This window comes from Olea europaea, chromosome 11 (genome assembly GCF_002742605.1).
Source record: "Olea europaea var. sylvestris chromosome 11, O_europaea_v1, whole genome shotgun sequence".
Taxonomy (NCBI): domain Eukaryota; kingdom Viridiplantae; phylum Streptophyta; class Magnoliopsida; order Lamiales; family Oleaceae; genus Olea; species Olea europaea.
Window position 1 is genome coordinate 33,032,372 of NC_036247.1, and position 21,239 is coordinate 33,053,610.

The 21,239-nt window shown below is 33.7% G+C and overlaps 1 protein-coding gene across 1 annotated transcript; it reads left to right on the forward strand.

Annotated features, from left to right (window-relative positions):
• Window positions 1–4,882: 4,882 nt before the first annotated feature.
• Window positions 4,883–10,284, forward strand: LOC111404128 (carotene epsilon-monooxygenase, chloroplastic). The gene is made up of 10 exons (XM_023032873.1): window positions 4,883–5,498; window positions 6,191–6,487; window positions 6,563–6,760; window positions 6,978–7,079; window positions 7,923–8,063; window positions 8,146–8,253; window positions 9,049–9,131; window positions 9,204–9,366; window positions 9,893–9,957; window positions 10,075–10,284. Exons 1-10 carry the CDS (start codon window positions 4,974–4,976, stop codon window positions 10,091–10,093), a joined length of 1,701 nt encoding a protein of 566 aa, XP_022888641.1. The 5' UTR covers window positions 4,883–4,973; the 3' UTR covers window positions 10,094–10,284.
• Window positions 10,285–21,239: the final 10,955 nt, after the last annotated feature.

Genomic DNA, 21,239 nt, shown 5'->3' on the forward strand with positions numbered 1-21,239 from the left:
ACTTAATTACAGTTGAATGTTGAGTTTTAATACGTGCTCTAAATGATCGATAAATAGAAAGAAAGTCAGATCGTCACTTCATAATATAAACCCAACAATAACGACAATAATTATCAATAAAGGATACATAATATCGAGACCCTTCTTTTGTAGCAACAAGAGCAGGTCTCCACATCAGAGTGAACAATATCAAATGGTGCAATTGAATGAGAAATACTTCGAGGAAAAGGTAAAGAAATTTTTTTTGCTAATTTGCAACCACTACAATCAGAAATATCACGAGTTTGTATATTTTTCAATTGACCCTTAGAAACTAAAAATTTTAAACGACTAGCAGAAATATGTCCAATGCGAGAATGCCACAAATAAAAACTAGAAGACAATGAATTCAAAGAAAAAGATGACAAATCAACACTAGAGGCTGCAACGTGTGATAGTCTTAGATTGTCTAGAACATATAACCCTCATTGTCTACGGCCTATCCCAATCGGTTTCTGAGATTGAAAATCCTGCACATGACAACCAGTAGAAGAAAATTGAACTAAGTATCTAGAATCACACAATTGACTAATAGAGATAAGATTCAAAGTAAGAGTTGGAATACAATAGACATCTGACAATGACAAATTAAGTGAATTAACTGAACCAACACCTGCTAAAGCTAATGGTGTACCATCAGCGGTCATAATAGACATAGACGGGTCGGAAGGACGCAAGTCATTAAAGAATTTTGAATTAGACGACATGTGTTTGGAAGCACCTGAGTCAAAGATCCATGAGGAAGAAATACTTGAGTGACTTTGTGATGACAAACCTATATGAGTGGAGGCTGAAATAGCATGTGGTTGTGTGGCTAAGAACTTCTGAAACTGCTCTGCTAAGTCCGTCAACATGGGATTGGATGAAGGTGGTGTTCCAAGTATGGATGAATCATTAGGTGGCATGGTGGCAACTATGTTAGCATTGGGATGATAAGATCGCTGCTGTGATTCAGGTTGCTGCTTCTTCAATAGCTTTGGACATTGAGACTTCCAATGTCCTTTTTGTTTACAAAAATTACACTCATCAGGAGCAACTTGCACATAACCTTTATTCTGGTTCTGTGTGGACAGCCGAGGAGGTACAGCCAACACTGAGGTGCTGATGGAGGAAGAGATACTTCTCCCGTAAGAAATTTCAAACGTATTTCCTCAGCTACAAGTTCACTAACCACCAAATCAACTGAAGGAAATGGAGTGCAATGCAAAATAGAGCCTCTGAATCCCTCAAAATCACTGCGAAGTGCCATAAAAAACTGAACTAATCGCTGCTCCTCTCTAAAAGTAATATATTCCTCACATGCTTTCAGTCCTACTGATTCCGTAAGAGCCAGCTCATCCCAGATGGAGTTCATAGCAGCGTAGAACCCAAGAATACTCATATCTTTCTGATGTAAAGCACGTATATCAATTTCCAACTGATACCATTTTGCAAAATTAGATTTAGTGTATCACGTTTGAAAATGCTCCCAAACTTCTTTTGTTGTTTCAAACTTTGTTGATTGTGTACCAATGGATTGCTCAACGGAGTTGTGAATCCAAGTAAGAATTTTCGCTTTGTTTGACTCCCAGTTATCTAACTCTGTTACATAATTATGAGCAGTGTTCTCGAATTTCACAATAGTTCCGCTAACATAGCCCTACAATCTTTTTTCCTTTAAAAAATTTCTCATCACTGTACTCCAATACGAGTAATTTTAACCATTTAGTCTGACACTAATGGATTGAAGTGAATCATCTTTTTCGGTTGCCATCATAAAATCAATAAATGATCAACTATAAATCAACGAAATTACCCAATTTTTAAGGAAACCAATGATAACCAACGTACTACCACAAACTATAATTGAAATATACTGCACAGTATACATATAACCAAAGTAATACCACCAAAAGATCAGAAATTTACCAAGGAACAAACTGCCTTTTGGAATCACCCCGAAAAAATGTCACTGCACGTGGTCCTCACGCGCCGCCTAACTCCGCCACGCGCCTAACCGGAAGTTTCGTCTCAACTTGATGAACAAGAATCTAGTCTCAGTTTCCTCAATGGGTCTCTAGTTTGGTTGGAATCTTGATTTTAAGTTGCGTTCGAATAGGTTTTTCGCTCAAACTTTCTTTGCTTGATTTCTGCCTTGATTTCAGCACGCCGCAATCAGAAATTTCACAAATTTCACTCAATTATAGACTCTGATACCATGATAACAATATAATCCATCTTAAACCAATATGTTGAATCAATCAAAAAGAAGAGAAGAAGAAGAAGAAGAAGAAGAAAGAGAGAAAACCAAAATTTATTGAGCAATAAGAATTAGGGTTTACAATGAAAGTAAATATGGTTTTTATACTACTACAAGGAAACTTAAAAAAGGAAATTACATATTATGCTAAAAGAATTAAATATAACACATGTTTTCAGGCCCTACTCCTACATGTGAACGGACTGTCAAGAAAGCTATCAAAAATGGTGTACTTGTAGCACATTTGTAATTGTATACCTGAATAGGGCTCCTATTGTGGTCAGAATATGTGCTCAAGGGTATTAAGTCATAACTTCTGTTGTGTTCAAAATACAATAGACATGATGGAGTAGTACTCCTTGTGGTGAGATGTTAGACCCCAAGATGAACCGTTATGAGGTGGCACGATGATGGCTTGCTCAATAGAGAACCATTTTGAGATCCTTAATGGCTAAGAACCATTACATTTTAGATTGCTAGGTGAGGATTAAGGAGCATACTCGAGTCAAGCAAAATAATGCTCTCAATTGATCTGTAAGTCTCATTTTATTTTTAAATAGTTTTACTTTGATTTTATCAACATAGCAACCAATGGACCAAGTCTCAACATTATTGACTCTGTTTAAATAGGCGCTCAATCTCTAATAGAATTAACTAACAAGTTTTAGTTTATCGAAGTCAAATACATATTCTCAACTGGCAGCCAATGATATATAATGCTTATCATACTATTGGAATTGTCCAAATTATGACTTGTTTTCACCACTCTACATGTATATCTCGAGAAATCAAAATATATTGGTCTCTAGGTGCTTTATATTTTTATAGCCTCAAAGTATATTGTCTCAACTACAATCAAGTGTTGTTATTTGTATTTAAAGAAATAATTCTTAATCGAGATTAATTATTTTTATATAATGTAAATAGTAATAAAAATAATATTTTCATATATATGTCCACACTTGAGAATGAGGTGTTAAAGTAAAGTCAAATGGCACAAATTATTAGACATCAAATTTTAGCCCATGTGTGATGTTGATTTTTTGAGAAGTTATTTATAAAAAAGAAAAAATAATAATAAAGAATATGTGATTAAAAAATAAAAAAATAAATTATAGATCCATTTAACAAAGGGCTTAGTGCTTTTTGGGCCAATTACCTAATGTTTCTACCAAATCTCACATAGTCCATGGGCTAAAATCCAATCTGGACTGGATTTTATTGCTGCCAGAGTACACAATGGGCCAACCCGTAATGGACAATAAGCCAGCAGGAAGCATCATTATTGGCTGAAGATTTTAATGATAGTTCTATATGTACATCACGGCTTATAAATTTGTTTATCATCAAACGATGTGACGAAGTTTAATTCAGTCAAAATCTCATTAAAAAAAAAAAAAAAAAATCCTATTCCCCCTCTCTTTTTTTTTTTTTTTTTTTTGTCATCAACCCATATTATATAGGTGCAACCGCTTAAGTTGTGAAGATATTTTGTCAGTTTTAATTTAATTTATCGTCAGCTCGTCAATTTATAAAAATTCTATTAATAGTGATATACAACAAGCATTTTTTCAATTTTAAAACCTCTAAACCGCACTCCTCAGGACATGATATTTGCATATTTATCTTCAAAATTATAGAAAAATATATTTACCCATTCATGTGAAGATTTTTGCTGATAGAAAGGAAAAAAAATGGTCGTACTAATATTTAATGCATTTACATATTTTAAAAGTACTTACTATGTTCAAAAAAATATAAAATAAATAATTTACTATGTTAGAGGTAATTTTAAAAATAATGTTATTCAACCTCATTTGATGTTAAGCAACAATCTAGCTTCTGGATATTTTAAATATGATCTATATCTATTCATTTAAGATATTCAATCATTTTAAGATTTTTAGACCCTATTTGGTAGGCATTTTTTGGAACAACATTATTTTGAATAGTTAATATTTGAAGAATGTGTTGTTAAAATTTAGAAAAAAAATTGAATTTACGTACGAAATATTTTATTATGTGTGTGTAATTGAAAATGATTATGTAGAAAAAAGAATTTTGAAAGAGTGGAAGATAAACATGCGCTTCATGGACAATTAGATTGGACTTAGTTTGAGTGAAATTGAATATCGTTCGTCTAATTTTGAAAAATAATTTCTAGTATGTATGATTAAAAATGCACTGGCATTGAAAATTTATTGAATGTAAGTCATTGAACTTCGATTTTGTTTCAAATTTCGTAAGTGTTATGTTTTGTCACGTGTTCTCAAAATTGATGTGAATTGCTTGGCTGACAGTTATGATGAAACGAGGACTACAATAATATCTTTATATTCAAAGGTAAAAAAAAGTAAGGTTTTTTTGTTTCTCTTCATTTTAACTCTTTTTTGAGGTGATGTATTGGTAAATTGACACGCTTAAACATAAACTAATTAAAAAGATTAGTTAAGGTCCAACTACTTTGTCTTTAATGAAATTTAAATTCAATGACTCAATTAAGATAAGTTGAATTTTGTGATCCAATTGAAATTTGACTGAAAGTTCAGGGACTACAGATAAAATTTATTTGTACTAATATGTACAACTAGCCAAACAAGAATCACGATCCTTAAGCAAAGGCGCCCAACTGTATGGACATGGTGGTTGTAACCAGGAAAACAAGAGCCCACTGAAACCTCACCATTCTACCGCCATGCCATCGTCAATCTCTCTCTCCTCTTTCTCTCTCCTCTCAGAACCTCGCTGTCGCCATCGTCACCACCACCACCACCTATCCACCGCTGTCCATCGCAAAACCCCATTTCACGCCGCTCCTCTCTCCATCAAGAACTCCACAAACAATAAACCACCACCGCCACAGCCCACCAAGACCACCTCATGGGTTAGCCCGGACTGGCTGACCTCATTAACAAAGTCTTTTACTACATTTGGCCCCAAAGATGACTCTAACATACCAATTGCCAGTGCGAAGCTGGAGGATGTTTCGGACCTCTTAGGTGGGGCGCTCTTCCTCCCATTGTTCAAGTGGATGAATGAGTATGGGCCTATTTATCGTTTGTCTGCTGGGCCCCGGAATTTTGTGATTGTCAGCGACCCTGCCATTGCGAAGCATGTATTGAGAAACTATGGGACTAAATATGCTAAAGGGCTGGTGGCAGAGGTCTCCGAGTTCTTGTTTGGCTCTGGATTTGCCATTGCTGAAGGATCCTTATGGACGGTATTGGAAAAAGATCCCAACTTTTTTTGGTTTCTTGATGAAATTTCGTGGTTCTTATTAATAATTTGGACTGTTGGATTGGACTTAATTCATGCATACATATGTAGGATTTAGGTTATATATTGGTTTATAGGATAAATAGATTGTAAGTCTGCAAAAGTCTCGTATCTTTTTTTTTTCTTTTTTTCTTAAAGAATTAATTATTTTATTTATTTGTTCGGATAATTGGACAACTGGAACTTGGAACTTGTATTTTCATTTATATTTGATGGTGAATTTGATCTGTTTTTGAATATTTTAAAGTTGCATATGGAGGGGTAACATTCTGTATTACCATATTATGTATTGAAGTTGCTTATCAAGGAAGTTCCATGGTCATAACGAGGTCAGGTAAATTCCCTTTGGCAGATTTTATACTCGAGGAAATTTGCTCACAGCTGTCTTATCTGATAATTGCGTTTTAATTAATTTTGACACTTGTCCAAATCTCTCTTTATTTTGTTGAAGATTTTTATCATAATGCATTTTGCTATTAGTATTCAATACAAACCATAAATCATAGGCATATATAGAGGTATTCTTGCAAAATTGGCATTATGAATTGATTTGTTGTTTATGATGCATGTTTCGATACTCAAATAGTATTACTGTTCATGACAAAACCTTGTTGCTTAATTTTTACGTCACTATAGGTAAGGCGCAGGGCCGTGGTTCCATCACTTCACAAAAAGTACTTGTCGATAATAGTCGAGCGGGTCTTTTGCAGATGTGCTCAGAGGTTAGTGGAGAAGCTCAAGTCAGATGTACTTAATGGCTCTTCTGTGAACATGGAGGAAAAGTTTTCTCAACTTACGCTTGATGTCATTGGTCTAGCTATATTCAACTACAACTTTGATTCTCTTACCACCAATAATCCAGTTATTGATGCAGTTTACACTGCATTAAAAGAAGCAGAGATGCGCTCAACTGATTTATTGCCATACTGGAAGGCACGTTTTTGTTTGACACCATTAGGTTTCTTTTCATATCATAATAATTGTCGTCATCGACTATTCCTTTTACAGATCGAAGCTTTATGTAAAGTAGTACCAAGACAGATTAAAGCTGAAAAGGCCGTTTTCTTGATCAGACAAACTGTTGAAGAACTCATATCAAAGTGCAGAGAGATTGTGGAAAATGAGGGTGAAAGGATCAACGAGGAGGAGTATGTGAATGACACAGACCCCAGCATTCTCCGGTTCTTGCTTGCTAGCAGAGAGGAGGTTCGTAAGAATATTAAATTGCGTTATTTTGCAATATGTTGTATCTTTGTCTCTGTATAAAGATAATTGTATAAAGTTTTAAATTCTTCTAGGAACTAATTTCCACTCTTAAGATAACTGATCTTTGATTACTTGTTTTCTCTGGAAAGCATACTTTACCATTCTATTGGTGTATTGATTTCTTGCATATTGAACATGATTAGTATGTTTGTTTTAGGTCTCAAGTGCACAGCTAAGAGATGATCTTTTGTCAATGTTAGTTGCTGGTCATGAAACCACTGGTTCAGTATTGACTTGGACGTCATATCTGCTAAGTAAGGTATCATTCTTATTCTATACTTTTTTTCTTTCCATAAATTCATTGTATTTTTGCTTGTCTGAATGCTGTCCCAAAAGATTAAACTTGACTTTTCAGAAAATGGGATTGTGAGGGAGCATATTGTGTTTCCCATTCCGTGGACACCTTTGCATTTAAATACCATAACAGTATTAAAACTCAACAGCTCAATCCAGACTTAACAAAAAAAAAAATGAGAACTTTCAATTGGTGCCATTATTTGCATGCTCAAATAAGTTATTATCTTGAACTGACTTGAGATAATGAGAATCTAATGGAAAGATGCATAAAGTAGATGTCTGTATACAAATTTCAGAAACAGGAAATGGTTTGTGAAGTCTATCCGCCATATACTATTCTTGAACATAGAATTCTTCATAAAATGAATTTTTAGCTAACAATAATTCTCTGAATTCTAATATAGTGTCTGTAAGAAATGGCATATAAAACTTCTTGAATGCATTGTGTGCTACGATGTTTAGTAATCCCTCAAATGCATTATTTCGTATCACTGTCAAGCCAAATGGGACATCTTGTAAAAATGTTTGTATTACTTGCCTTGATCTCAGCTATGCATAAGCTATGTAGAATCTGTCTCTTTATTGTATTTATAATGTTTACTTTACTATTGAAAATGTATTATCTTTTAGTTTTTATATTGATAGAAATGTGCTGTGTAGCCTGCTGTAAAATTTAGCATCAACCAAAAAAAAGAAAACCTTCAACCAAATAAATGCACATCACTTTGATTGCCGTATAAATTTTGTACTCTATCATGATTAACCTGTCTTTCTTTCCTGCATAATTTACATTTTTCTAATTCAGGATCCATCTGCTTTGAGAAAAGTGCAAGAAGAAGTTGATAGAGTTTTACAGGGACGGCTACCTACATACGAGGACATAAAGAATCTCAAGTTCTTAACGCATTGCATAATTGAATCAATGCGTCTATATCCACATCCGCCTGTAATCTGCAAATTTTCCTTCTCCATTTGACTGAATGTTGTACTTCTTTTTCCTGATGATTGTTTTCCTGGAATTTCATTAGGTCTTGTTAAGAAGAGCTCAAGTGACTGACATGTTACCTGGGAACTACAAGGTCAATGCTGGTCAAGATATCATGATTTCAGTATACAATATTCATCGCTCGGCACAGGTATCACCTTGATCTACAATGTTGGCACCCGCCTGACAACAATGATGCATCTGTATGCCATTAATAAAATGAAGTCCAAGTATATTTATATGAATTAAGTTTTAAAATAAACAATTTTTTATTGGTCAAAGTTAGAAATAAGTTACTTAGTTTGAAAGTAACTCCTATCTTACTGTCGAATAAGTAACTTCCTTTACTTGCAACAGAAAAAAGTTACTTATTCAAACATGTTTGAAAATAAAAGTTACTAAGATAAGTTTAAGTAACTTTAAAGCTTAGCAAAACAGTTGTAAGTAGAAGCCTAGAAAAACACAGCTGGTTGATTTTGTAAAACTAATTTATTTCTTGCGTCTGAGATTGGATGTTCTAGACACACTATCTAAAAACTCAGCTTGTGCTCTTTTAGTTCTGCTGATCGTATTTCTTCTTTTCAGGAACCATCTGAGGATGGAGGCCTTCAATAGTCTTCTGTTCACAAATTATATTTAAGGCTGCATATGATCTCTTCCTCAAAACTTTAGCTTCTTACCCATAAACTCAAATTGCATTTTAGGATGGGACTTTTAGAGTAATGCTGCTTTGGATTTCAATTTAGACAACAATCAAGATTGTCAGCTTTAGATACTGCAATTCCTGTTTAATATTTGTTGCTTTATTGGGATAGAGTGCAACCTTCAGATCTTCCATTAAGTTAATTAATTGGAATTGTCATGTACTTGCTAGATAGTTTTACCTCTTTGAGAACATTTCATCATCGATCATTTGATTATGTTGTGTTCGCTGTGCTTTATAAAGGTTTGGAATAGAGCAGAGGAATTTATGCCGGAAAGATATGACTTAGAAGGGCCAGTTCCCAATGAAACAAATACTGACTATAGGTATATATTTAATAATTCATAGGTCCTTTTCCAATTGCCGTGGAATATAATTCAACAAGTGTAATGTTGCAGATTTATTCCATTCAGTGGAGGACCGCGTAAATGTGTTGGTGATCAGTTTGCTTTGCTAGAAGCAATTGTTTCCCTTGCAGTTTTCGTGCAAAACCTTGATTTTGAGTTGATCCCAAATCAAAATATTGGCATGACCACTGGTGCCACTATTCATACAACAAATGTAATTTTCTTAACTCGTGATACTTTTCTCATTTATGCTCTATCACTTTTTACATGCTCTCCCTCTGAACAACCATTAGCTAGACATTGATGGGGATGGGAACAGGCTATTTATTTCTAATACTTCTCTTTATATCATATATCTTTTCCATCTGTTTCATTGAATAAATTACTTCCCATAATTCTGCCAATGTATATTTTCAATTTCATTATCTATTTAAAATCAAGAATGGATTTTACTTGCAAATCTTTGCCTCATAAGCTAGTGATTACTTTAACTCAGCATGTATGCCACCTGGAAATGGTGATTGTATACAAATATACAACTTTAATCTGTTATTCAGACCACAGTGCTATTCCAGTGGAAGCTTGACAAAAATGGGAGACTCAAATCTAAATAAATCTCATTCATTTCATGGCTCAAATCTTCTCTCTTGTATTTTGCCATAGCACATTGGTTTTAAGACTTGCTGGCACATTTATGCATCATTCGATGCATTAAGTAAGACGCTATTGTTTTATGGCAGGGCTTATACATGAAAGTGACTGAAAGGCAAACTACATCCACCTTAGCTGGAGCGAATTCTATCAGGTGAGTTTTGTACTTCATTCATAAGCTTTTCTAACCCTGAAAATTGTTGAGGATGCACGATTCTAAAACCCATCGCGTGTAAATCTTTTTTGCCTTCTTGTCATTCTGTTTCATCAGGTCACCAACGGGTTTTTGAGGGTGAGGTGACTGCAAGTTATGTTTAAAAGAATAGAATTTTGTAAACATGAAGAAAATGTTGGTTTCCATAGCAAGTTTATGCTTCCTCAATAATCTATATCTGTATTCCTATGTACTTTATGTGTAAAACTATTTATTGATCTCATTGTTTCTATTATTTGATTTTTTTTATTCTATTATTTAGAAGAATATGTGATTTTATATTTCTTTTCTAAGGTATACGGTTTAATTGTAAATTGTCATTGACGACTTTTGGGTACAACGTAGTAGTGTACTCATAACATTGGTCGCAGCCAAGCTGTTGCAACAATCTCAATGCCTCGTTAATACTCTTCTTTTCATTTTTTGTAACACATTATTATGTATTTTAAACTTTTTTATTCAAAGCAAAACATGAGTAATTCAACTAGTGACTTTTGTTGATTACAAATGACATGGCATGGTATCCATAATTACACGTGGTACTAGATTTAACTTTTAATTCAAATGTCACTCTTGCACATCAGCAATCAGATAATTGTCACATCACATTATGAACATCATTATGTGCAATAAAATTTTCCTTGCACTAAATAAGATTTTTACAGGAATTATTTTTTGAGAGAACGATGTAGTGAGTTGGTGTAGTTCGTCCTTTGGTGGGGACCAACATCTCTATTTATAAGCCTCATGTACAAGAGCTGACCATCCTTGGTCAACAATTGAGGTCATGGCGTAGCTATTGCCTAGGTCGTAACTATTTGGTGCTTAGACAATCATTACTTTTTTCTGATTGGTGTAGTTGGAGATGCGAATGTCAGAGATGACACTTGTCCACTCAGGATTGTTCATATGGAAGGTAGTTCGTTAACAGTATAACACCTTTCTAGAGAGTAATAATGATATTTTAAGATGATAACGGAGTGTGGTTGAACTAAATGGAAAAGCTCTTGGTCTGACCTTAAATTGTGCTATTACAGTGCTACACTTAAATCTTTTGAGATGAGATTGAGATGGATTTGGAGTTCAGTCATCAAAAACTTTTACCTTTAGCATTTGAAACGATTGCTCTACTTTAATTTCACGTTTTATGCAATATATACAATTAAAGGTGATAAAAGTTGTGAGTTTCGTAAATTATGTGATTAAAAATTAAAGTTTAATCAGTTGAAAAGTTGATAACATTTTAGCAAAGTTTTATCAAACAAACCTTATAACCCTTGAATATTAAGGAATATTAGATTTAGTAACAACTAAGCCTAAATTCTGATAATTGGGGTCAGTTGCACATTTATGTTGGTATATTTACTAGAAGATTCAAAGCAGCGCCTTAAAAACTACAATAACTACATTGCTTTATTTTAACCGGATTTATTTAGATTGCATTACTCTTATGAATTAGAACCTCTTTATCCAAACAACCTTTGTCGACATTTACTTAATTTAACCTCAACCTTTTGATATATATCTCTTTTTTTATCTTATCCGATCTATTATGACACTCCTTAAACCTTCAATCACTACCATCTTATGGACATTTGTCATTTAATCGCCCAATGTTCCTCTCTGTTTTTGGCACTCTCTTTGCATGAGAAATCAAGAACTTTGGCAAACAAAATTATTTCTTTACGGTGGGTCTTATCTATTGTCATTTAAACATCCTTCAATACATGGATTTTCTCATTATATCAATGTTTTGTGAAAATCAGAAACAGGCTTTTGCCTAATCCTCAATCAACTCAATATTCATTTTTACTACCATGTAACTGGCAATAAATCTTCATCTCTTTGCAGGAAACAAGTCGCTTGCATTGTTGCAGAAGACACTGTTGAGGTTCTACGTGCAGAAGATAAAATGTCGGAGAGAAATCCCCGGAAGCTAATGCTTGATTTGGATCTGTCTAGAAATGAATTCGCTCTCTGTCAAAAAAGCAGGCAGAATTAGAAATTAGGCTCTCGGCATCATATGCAGAATGTGAAACTGTTGTTCAAGGAATCTACAATGAAATAGGCTACACTAGAACTTAAAAACATTCGATGACTAAACCTGAAAGCCTTGATCAGATTCAAAAGAACCTGGAGAATGAGAGAAAATCAGCAAGAATCAAATGCTAATCTAGCCCAACAACAGAAAAGAAGTCAAGAATCAAATATCGAGCTTGTTTCTCTTCTTCAAGAAGTCGAGGAAACCATAGAACAACAGAAATCAAAATAGAGGACCTTTCATATCTAAAATTTGACTTTAAGGAGATAGATAGTTCCATTGCGAAAAATTCCCAGGATGATAAAAATTTGCTGCTCCAGTTTCAACAACTTCAGGCATCAGAGAAGACATTGCAAGTCAATGTACAATTTATGATCGTCACATGAATCCATTCTTCCCATTTCGCTCTGTCTATACTTGAGAAAATTAAACACAACAATTAAATCTTGAGTTATTCTTTACAAAATATTCTTATATTAATCTTATTTAACATGGTCATTCAAGCCAGTAGATAAGATGGTCAGAACTCACAATTCTTAAATCTTAACTCGTTCTGGCTAATGTCTACTGCAAGTTTATGTCCATGGGACAGAACAACCATACAGTTTCCTCCTAGCAATTAACCGTCTCTGTCGATGTAGTGATTAGATAGAATTCCGAGGTTTTCTGTTGAAGTGTACTAATATAGCCCGGATTCAACAGTCACCAGTACTTAATCAAAAGGGAAAACAGCACCAAAGGTCTCCAATCTTTGCATATATGAACACTTGGAGTTGGATCCCACAACTTTTCATTTTTATTTTAGCTAAAAAAATGGTTAAAAAAGTTGCATTGTTTTGCTCATGGCACAACTTTGGAGTGGCAAATCAGAGATTCGAAAATGAAATGAAACAAGAAATGAAGAAAAGCGATCGTCTTCTCTACCATTTCTCCCTTGCCCTACAATCGCCTGAGAGCGGGAGGTGGAGAGGGCACTGGTGCGAAATATCCAATATGTTCACAATGTTAATGGATATAATCTCACATTAAATAAAGATGAAAACATAAATCAATTTATAAGGTTTTAGGCTAATCCTCTTAACAAGGTTGACCTTTTAAGATGAAATTTCAAATCTTAATATAGTATCAGAGTCTATTAAGCTCCAACAAACATTAAAAATTGAGCATACAGATTTTAAGATTAGTTTTGAACATGTTAAGGGATATAACCCTACATCGAACAAAGATGAACATATAGACCAACTTATAAGGTCTTATGCTACTTTGCGTAAGAAGGTTGATCTTTTAAAATGGAATCTCAAATTTTACCACATCATGTGCTAAACAGCATAATTCAAAACAAAGATCAAGATTCAAATCACACTCCACTGAAATATTTAAAAGTCTTATAACTCTTCTTTATGAAGTAAAACATTTGAAGCCGAATTTAAAAACTACTTGGAAAATACATATTACGGAAGATTGCACTTTCTTTTGGCCCAAATGCAGAAATCTTTTGGTGTGAAGGCATTACGCAATCAACAAAAAGTATGAAAAATTGATTCAGGTTGTGTCAGCTATAAATATGAAAATCTCACACGGACAAAAACCAAGCAAAAAAATAGAGGAAAAATTGCAGCAACAGTTTCAAACTTTTTCAATTTTTGCAGACTTTACCTTAACGTTCATTTTGGACTAGCGAAAGTCCCTAACCTTTCATAAATATGCATCTAAGGTCCAAATGGATGATTTTCGTCCATTTGACCGTCAGTTGATCAAATAATTGACTTTGACTCCAATTTTGACTAGTTATAAAAGGACAAAATGGTAAATTTACATTTTTCTTACATAAAAAATTAAATTAAAAAAAACCAAAAATGAAATAAATCTACCCCAACCCCCTACACCAAACCACCCACCCACTGTATCCTACCCCAAACCAAAAAAAGTACAAACAACCACCGGCATTGTCGTCGCCATCACCCACATAATGTCGGATAAACCATCAAATCTTGACACCACCACCACCTCCTCATCCCACTCTACAAACCCATACCAAAAAATAGTTTAAATTCTTTGGTTCCATCATCTTCATCCTTCAAATTCTGAATAAATATTACCACCATTTTTCGAAACATTAGTCGATGAACTATATTTTCGCTGTCTTGAGTAGTCGTTGCCTCTTCCAGCACACAGTGTGGCTCGGCCCGCCTACAAATATATGAAAATGTTTCTTGAATCTCATTCTCAAGCGTACGATATTTTCCAGCCCCCAAATTTCCTCACAAAATGACTACGGTAAGCAAAAGACAAAACAGTGTCAGCTTCCCATTACGCATAAGCCTCTGGATTTGCCACCTACGACGAGGGCTCAAGAATCAATCCAGCAAGATGCTGAATCTAGATTAAAATGGGTTCAAAAAAAGGATTGTTTAAGCGAAAATAGGTTTTTAAAAAAAGAATTTTTGAAGTTGGTTACTAAAAATGAAATGGGTTTCTTGAACAGTGAGATTGAGAGAGAAAGATGAAAGGGGAAAAGGGTCGAGAAGGTGAAGAATTGATTTTCAGATAGTGAATAATCATTTGTAATTAGTTACGAGGTGATTGATTACACTTAGTAAAGTGATGGTGGAGGTTGTGGGAGGTGGCTGGTTGTGGTGGCATTGTCTTGGTGTTTTCCAACGAAGAGATAAAGGAGATGATGGTGAGGATGGGTTTGGGGGTAGGGTTTTTACTTTTCTTTTGTTTTTATTTTAATTATTTTTATTTTTTATAGTTAGGAAAATACAAAGTACCATTATACCCTTTTTAATTTGGTCTATATTGATCAAATTTTGACTATTCTAGTCAACTAACAATTAAATGAATGAAAATTATTCATTTGGATCTTAGATGCATATTTATGAAAGGTTAGGAGCCTTTGCAAGTATAAAATGAAAGTTAGGGTGAAGTTCACAAAAATTGAAAAGGTTTAGAATTGCTAATGCAATTTTCCCAAAAATAAATAAATAAATACTAAATAATATCCACTAGTTCAATTTGAATCTAACTTTTATGAAAAAAAAAATATATGTTTCCTCTTAGATGACACAATAGAGTATCCATCTTTAAGACACGACTAATTCCATGATTTTTGTGTAGTGCCTGTTTGGTTTGAAATAAAATCTTGATAAATTTTCAAATTAAAGTCAACAATTAATTTTAATTGCCTATTTCATGTGTTTCACAATCTTTTAACTATATATTTCATTAACTTTTATCAAAATCTATTCAAATATGTTTATTAGCTTCACAAAATAGGGACGTAGTGTGTTGAGAATTGAAAATTCAAATTCTACAACATCAAAAACAATAAAATCACAGTAAAAAAAATAAGAACACAAAAGAAAACGCAAAATATATAGAGCTTCGCCTTAATGTAAATGTTCTATTACCATTTCAATAATTCAGTGTGATAAAAAAAGTTTATAAAAAAAAGTCGGACAACTAGTCAGATAACGACAATAATTAGGTTGTACAACTTAACATGGTATAATATGATAGTACAAATAATAAGATTGAGACTGTAAATATTATGTCCTAAATCCAATCAACCATGGATATAAATACTTTTGATATATAATTAATGCAATTTACTGATAGATCTATTATTAAATTAATAGACAATTAAATAAATAATAGAGTTCGTAGATTCAAATTTTCGTAATTTGTTAATCACAAGGAGTTGTGATTGTGAGATACAAATTACATATGATTGAATTTTAAATCGTCCGTGATCGTAAGTAATAACGAGATACAGATACTGTTATTACGAATAGACCATCACGTGTGACATTTCTTAATTGTGAAGTAAGTAGTTGATCTCACAAGTTAAAGTGTGGTGACACTTAAATGAACACGTGGATGTTTTGTTATAGAACAAAACATTGGAGACCCACCGAGAGATTCCACATAGATAACTATTTGAGTGTTAGTGGTTAATCTCTAATGTTTGGTAGTGAGATTGGTCATTTGACTTGAGGTCATCATAGTATTTTATATGAGGACAATCATGCTTTGACGGTGTTGGATATTGCTCTGCCAAGGGCTGCTAGTACAACATCGTTCGGGTATGTCAAGAATCGTATGAAGGTTGTGAATGACCAATAAAGGATTCGTCACTATTAGATAATAGGAGATTATGATCTGCGTTTCATTCAATTAAGTCGATAACGAAATTCTTGGCCAAAATGTACTCATAAGTCGAAAAGAAGTTTTCGACTTATATTGACTTAATAGTGGAGTGAAAGATATGATCGATATTCGGGATTAACACACTTCCATATTTCGTAATTGATCGGATCATATTGACAAAGGGATTATAGTTTCACGGTAAACGAACGAGTTTGATTTTGTTATACCACATGACATTCCCCGTCACATGTATTGCTTTGACACATTGCTAGATCTCAATCTGGGACGACGAGTGTGAATTAATGATAAATTAAAAGGGTGTTTTAATTTATCAATTTTGATTAGATCAAAATAATATTTCACGTCGTTAGGCATCGTAATCGGGACGCTGATGGGTCGCACACAAAAGAGAATTAGAAGATTGCAATTTGTCAATTAATTAATTTAACAATCGTTGGATAAATTAATTAATTGGTTTGATTATTTGTAGACCCGAATTAATTAATTGGAGGATTTAATTAAATGGATTAATTAAATATTGGATCGGACCGAACCAGGCCCGTTTGGGCTTATATAAATACATGGCTAGGGTTTTCAATTCATGAAGTTTTTCTCATAATTTCTTGTTAGCACAAGAGGAGAAAACCCTGGTAGTTGCAATCTATTCTTTAAGTGGATCGCCGTTGGAGACTGGACAATTTGACAGTTGTGGGTGACGAATCAAGATTACTGGAACGAAAAGAATAGCAAAAAAGTTTGCAAATCTGAAAAATGTACAATCTTTTCACAATTTCTATCTAAACACAAAGAGATTCCTGGTGGGAATTGAAAATTGTTTTATTTTCTGCTGCGCTTGTTAAGTAGATTCCCAACAGAGACATGGATATCTAGATTCAAAAGTTTGTGGTTTGGACATCGAATATTTTAAAGATCTAATGAAGTAGAAATTTGGCGACTTGTATTTCCCAAGAACCTTCCTAGACTAGACTTTTCAAATGTAAGAATTTGCCGATCTTTGAGTGACTAAGTTGGTCATCTCGGGAGTTGAGATGAAAAATGTAAATTACTTTTGTTTCGGTCCCTCTTGACTAAAATGTGGAAATTCCTAATAGGGATAGCAACGGAACTAGGCGGGTTGGGGCAACCTCCTGCCACCCTCACACCTATTACTCGTCGAAGGTTGGATGAGGCAAGGCTCTTGCCCCGGTTACTACGCGTTTATCTTTTTTTTTAATAATTCATTTTATTGCTCTATTTATTAAAGTGAGACAATAATATATTTATTAAATTTTTAAATTTATTTATTTATTTATTTATTTCTAATAGTTAAATTATCCAAATATATTTGGTAAAGTAAGGCTTTTATTATTTAGCATATTCTTTAAATAATTTTAGTTGCCATATTATATTAGAATGAATGAAATTTTGTAGAATTTTCCATTAAAAGTATTGAATTCTCTAAATAAATAAAAAATATTAAATGGGGGTGGGGCCTTGTTACCTGTACTTGCCTTAGAGCAAAGTCCCTTGCTCCATCCCCGACCCGAATACCTAATTAAGTGGATAATCTCGTCTTGTTTGGAGTGGGGCTCAGCTGGTATCAAGTTTGACAGATTTTTTTGCCATCCCTAACTTCTAACTTAGAGAAGGAATAGCAAATTTCATGAAATTTATGATACTAGAAGGAATAGCAAATTTCATGAAATTTATGATACGACACACTTATTCACCACTAACTCCATCTATTGTAAATGAAATTGTTTATAAACACTTCCCAAACAAGAAACAAGTCTTTGTTCCTGTAAATGGAATTTGTTGATGTATAATTACATTTGTTATCCAATCAGATAAGATCACATCTCGATCTTACCAGATTACTCAAAAGTTTTTTGCCATGTGCAAAGTGATTTCTTCTCCTAATAATGCATAATGTTGAACCCCATAAAACTTTCTAGAAAAAGCTTTTTATGGAAGCAGAAAATCATGGGCCAAAAGAAAAAATTTGAAAATAAGAGGGGACAAAAAAGAAAAAGAAAAAAGAGAGAGATGGTGTGATGTGGAGTATTGAAAATGCCAATGGCATATCCCTTGGAAGATGCTAACAGCCACCCTCCATTTCATTGTTTCTACTTCCTTTTTGCCTCCCTTTAACCAAAAGTGACCACACATTCCTACTTAAGTCACCTCATTTCTTTCATTGCTCTCATGACTACCAGCATACTTATAACATCCACTCCTATCTTCTTGATCAAACCCTCTTAGCATTGTCACCCCTTTTATGTGAAGTTTTCGAGTTTTGCTCGGCTGCCGCCACCACGTTGCCAATGGCTCCTGGTGGCGTGTGGTGGCGAGTGGTGGCAAGTGGCGGTGGCAGCACCTATCAGAAGCCTTTCCTGGTGCATGAATGATCAAGTAATCCTATATATGCATATGGTAAGGAATGGTCGTTTTAAGGGTGGTGTCATGTTTTTATTACAAGGGCAACTTCTATCCTTTGGCATTTTCATCAGTTCCTTAGAGTACTCTCTCCTTGATGAGGGGTGGCTCAAGAATAGAATTAATGTACTACTTGATTGTTAATAATATGTAAGAGGGCCAATATTGGACACACTTTTTCTTGTACTTGTCTGCGTTTTCTTGGAATAAATCTGCCCCCTTAGCTTCCTTACACTATCAGTTTTATTGTCAGTTTTCTCAATACCACAATGGTTTAGTTGAGTCTACGAATTTATCTAGAAAATAATGAACTTTAGTTGCTCTGTATCTAGTCTTCTCGAGGTGGAAACTAGGATGTATACAAAAGAATCCCTCCTCAGTACAAGAATGTTGTCGGAATCGGAACATTTAGGGATACTTTATGCTTTGCTTGTATGCTAACTTTAATTAGAACGTGTTCAATTTATTGCTCTTTGTTTTTCAAATGTAATAATTGGTACTGGACAATTGTTTCCACGTGTTACAATATACTTGGTTGGTTCTGGCTGTCAAGGATTTACTATACCTAAAGATTTGACATAACTCAAATAGATATTTTGTACCATTAACTAAGGGTATTGCTCGCTCAACCGAATTGTGATTCGGATTGCTTCCAGGAGCTCGGGCTCACGAGCCTATGAGAGGCTCGTATGAGAGATTCACTGCTCGACTTGCTAATACGACAAATCGAGTCGAACAAGCGACTCGCTCTACTCTATATCTCTATTATGAACGAATCACAATATAAATTGAAATTTGAGGAAAGAGAGACAAATATTTGTGTTTAGATTCACTTATTTGACCTTATACTAATTAGGCTTAGTTAACGATCGACGTCAAGGATTTGAATTCTTTAAAAGACATATAGACTATGTTTGGGGCATCACATTAAACATTATGGGAAATTGTGTATAAATTTAGAGGCAATAGTGTTAAAGTGGATTAAGTGGATAGTAATAATTTTTTTATTCAAAAAATGTTAAATTATCACGTTACTCTATGTTATATTAACTGGTTAGCTTTAGAAAGATAGTGCAAGTAGCATTCGTTTAAACAAACCAAAAAAATACTATCCACCTTAATACTATCTATTGCATGTCTACTCCAAATTTATATTCAAATTCTATACACGATCTAATTCGATGTATCAATTGTTAGAAATGAACGTGGCAGACAATTCCTCCGCAATGCCTTTGCAACTTATTTCCATTGCTCTAAAATGCACACCTAGGTGCAAGGTGTGAGTAAAATGCTTGCTTTGGTGGTAAGCGCAAATTAAGCTGTTAACTGCTAACTTAATAGACTAGGCGCACTTATATTAATTTTCCTCCTTTTTAAAAATCTTTTTTATATTTGACTTTAGTTTATTACTTTTTTTTAAAATGCTATTACTTGATTGTAGTTTCACGTTTTTAAATAACTTTATCTGTACAAAATTTCAAAATGACTTTATCTGATAAGGTTTAAGTTATGATGCTATATATATTATGTAATTATGATTTTTAGACTTATTGTTTTATTGAAAACTTATGAAATTCTTATAAATCTGTTAAATTGAATTTGCCTAGTTTAAAGTTGAAACTGTGAAAAATAATCTCACTTTTGCATTTCGAAAACTTTAAAATTGTATAATTGACTAATTATAAGAATTATTAAGTAAATATGGTATTTTTTTTAGTTTTAGACGTTTGGTATGTATTTTAATTATTACATAATTTTTATAATGATTAAAAAATTATAATAATATTAAACATAAGAAAATACTTTTTAATGTCTAGACCTCGTCTAAAGCTTGCGTAGACTTATAAAACTTGAAAATTGGCCTCCATGCTTGATTAGACTTTACGCTTTTCAGAATGCTACCCTTATATAAAAAGTGAATAATATTGCAACAAGGTTGTACGTACTATTCAAAATTATGCCGCTTGTAATTTTAGGTTATGAATTTACCTCAAATGAAATTCTACTTGTTGAAATCAAGTGTCCGACTTATACTTTGATGGTCCATATCTTATAAGGGTGCATGGTCGTATCTCTTCTTTAGATATCTCCAAAAATTTGAAACTTTATAATGCACTTTGAATTAGGTTGGTTCTAGTGCATATTTCCTCAAAGTTGACCACTCGTGTGCTACGGTGGACTTCTTCGGGTTTTGAGTTCGACTTTGAATAGTTGATAGCATATTTAACTCTAACCAGCTTATGTTATGCATAACGTATGTATAGTTCTCGAGCACTATTTAATTGTCCTAAAGGCTTATGTATAATTTAAGGGGCACACTTTAATAAGAAATGTTCTTTTGCACACAATGCGAAGTAAATAATCTTAGTCACTTGGAGACAACTGTAAATAAGATTCTCCTGCCACAATAAGAAATTGATAGTCTCATCCTATTTGCTGTGAGCAGAAGAACAAATTTAGCACTTTAACTGGCCTCATGACTAGAAATATACTTATAACAACTGGACCAAGCTTATGAATGAACACTCTTAGCATGTCCCTGGCCCACCCTAATGAACCTATTAACTAGGGGAAGCGGGACATTTTAGCATCT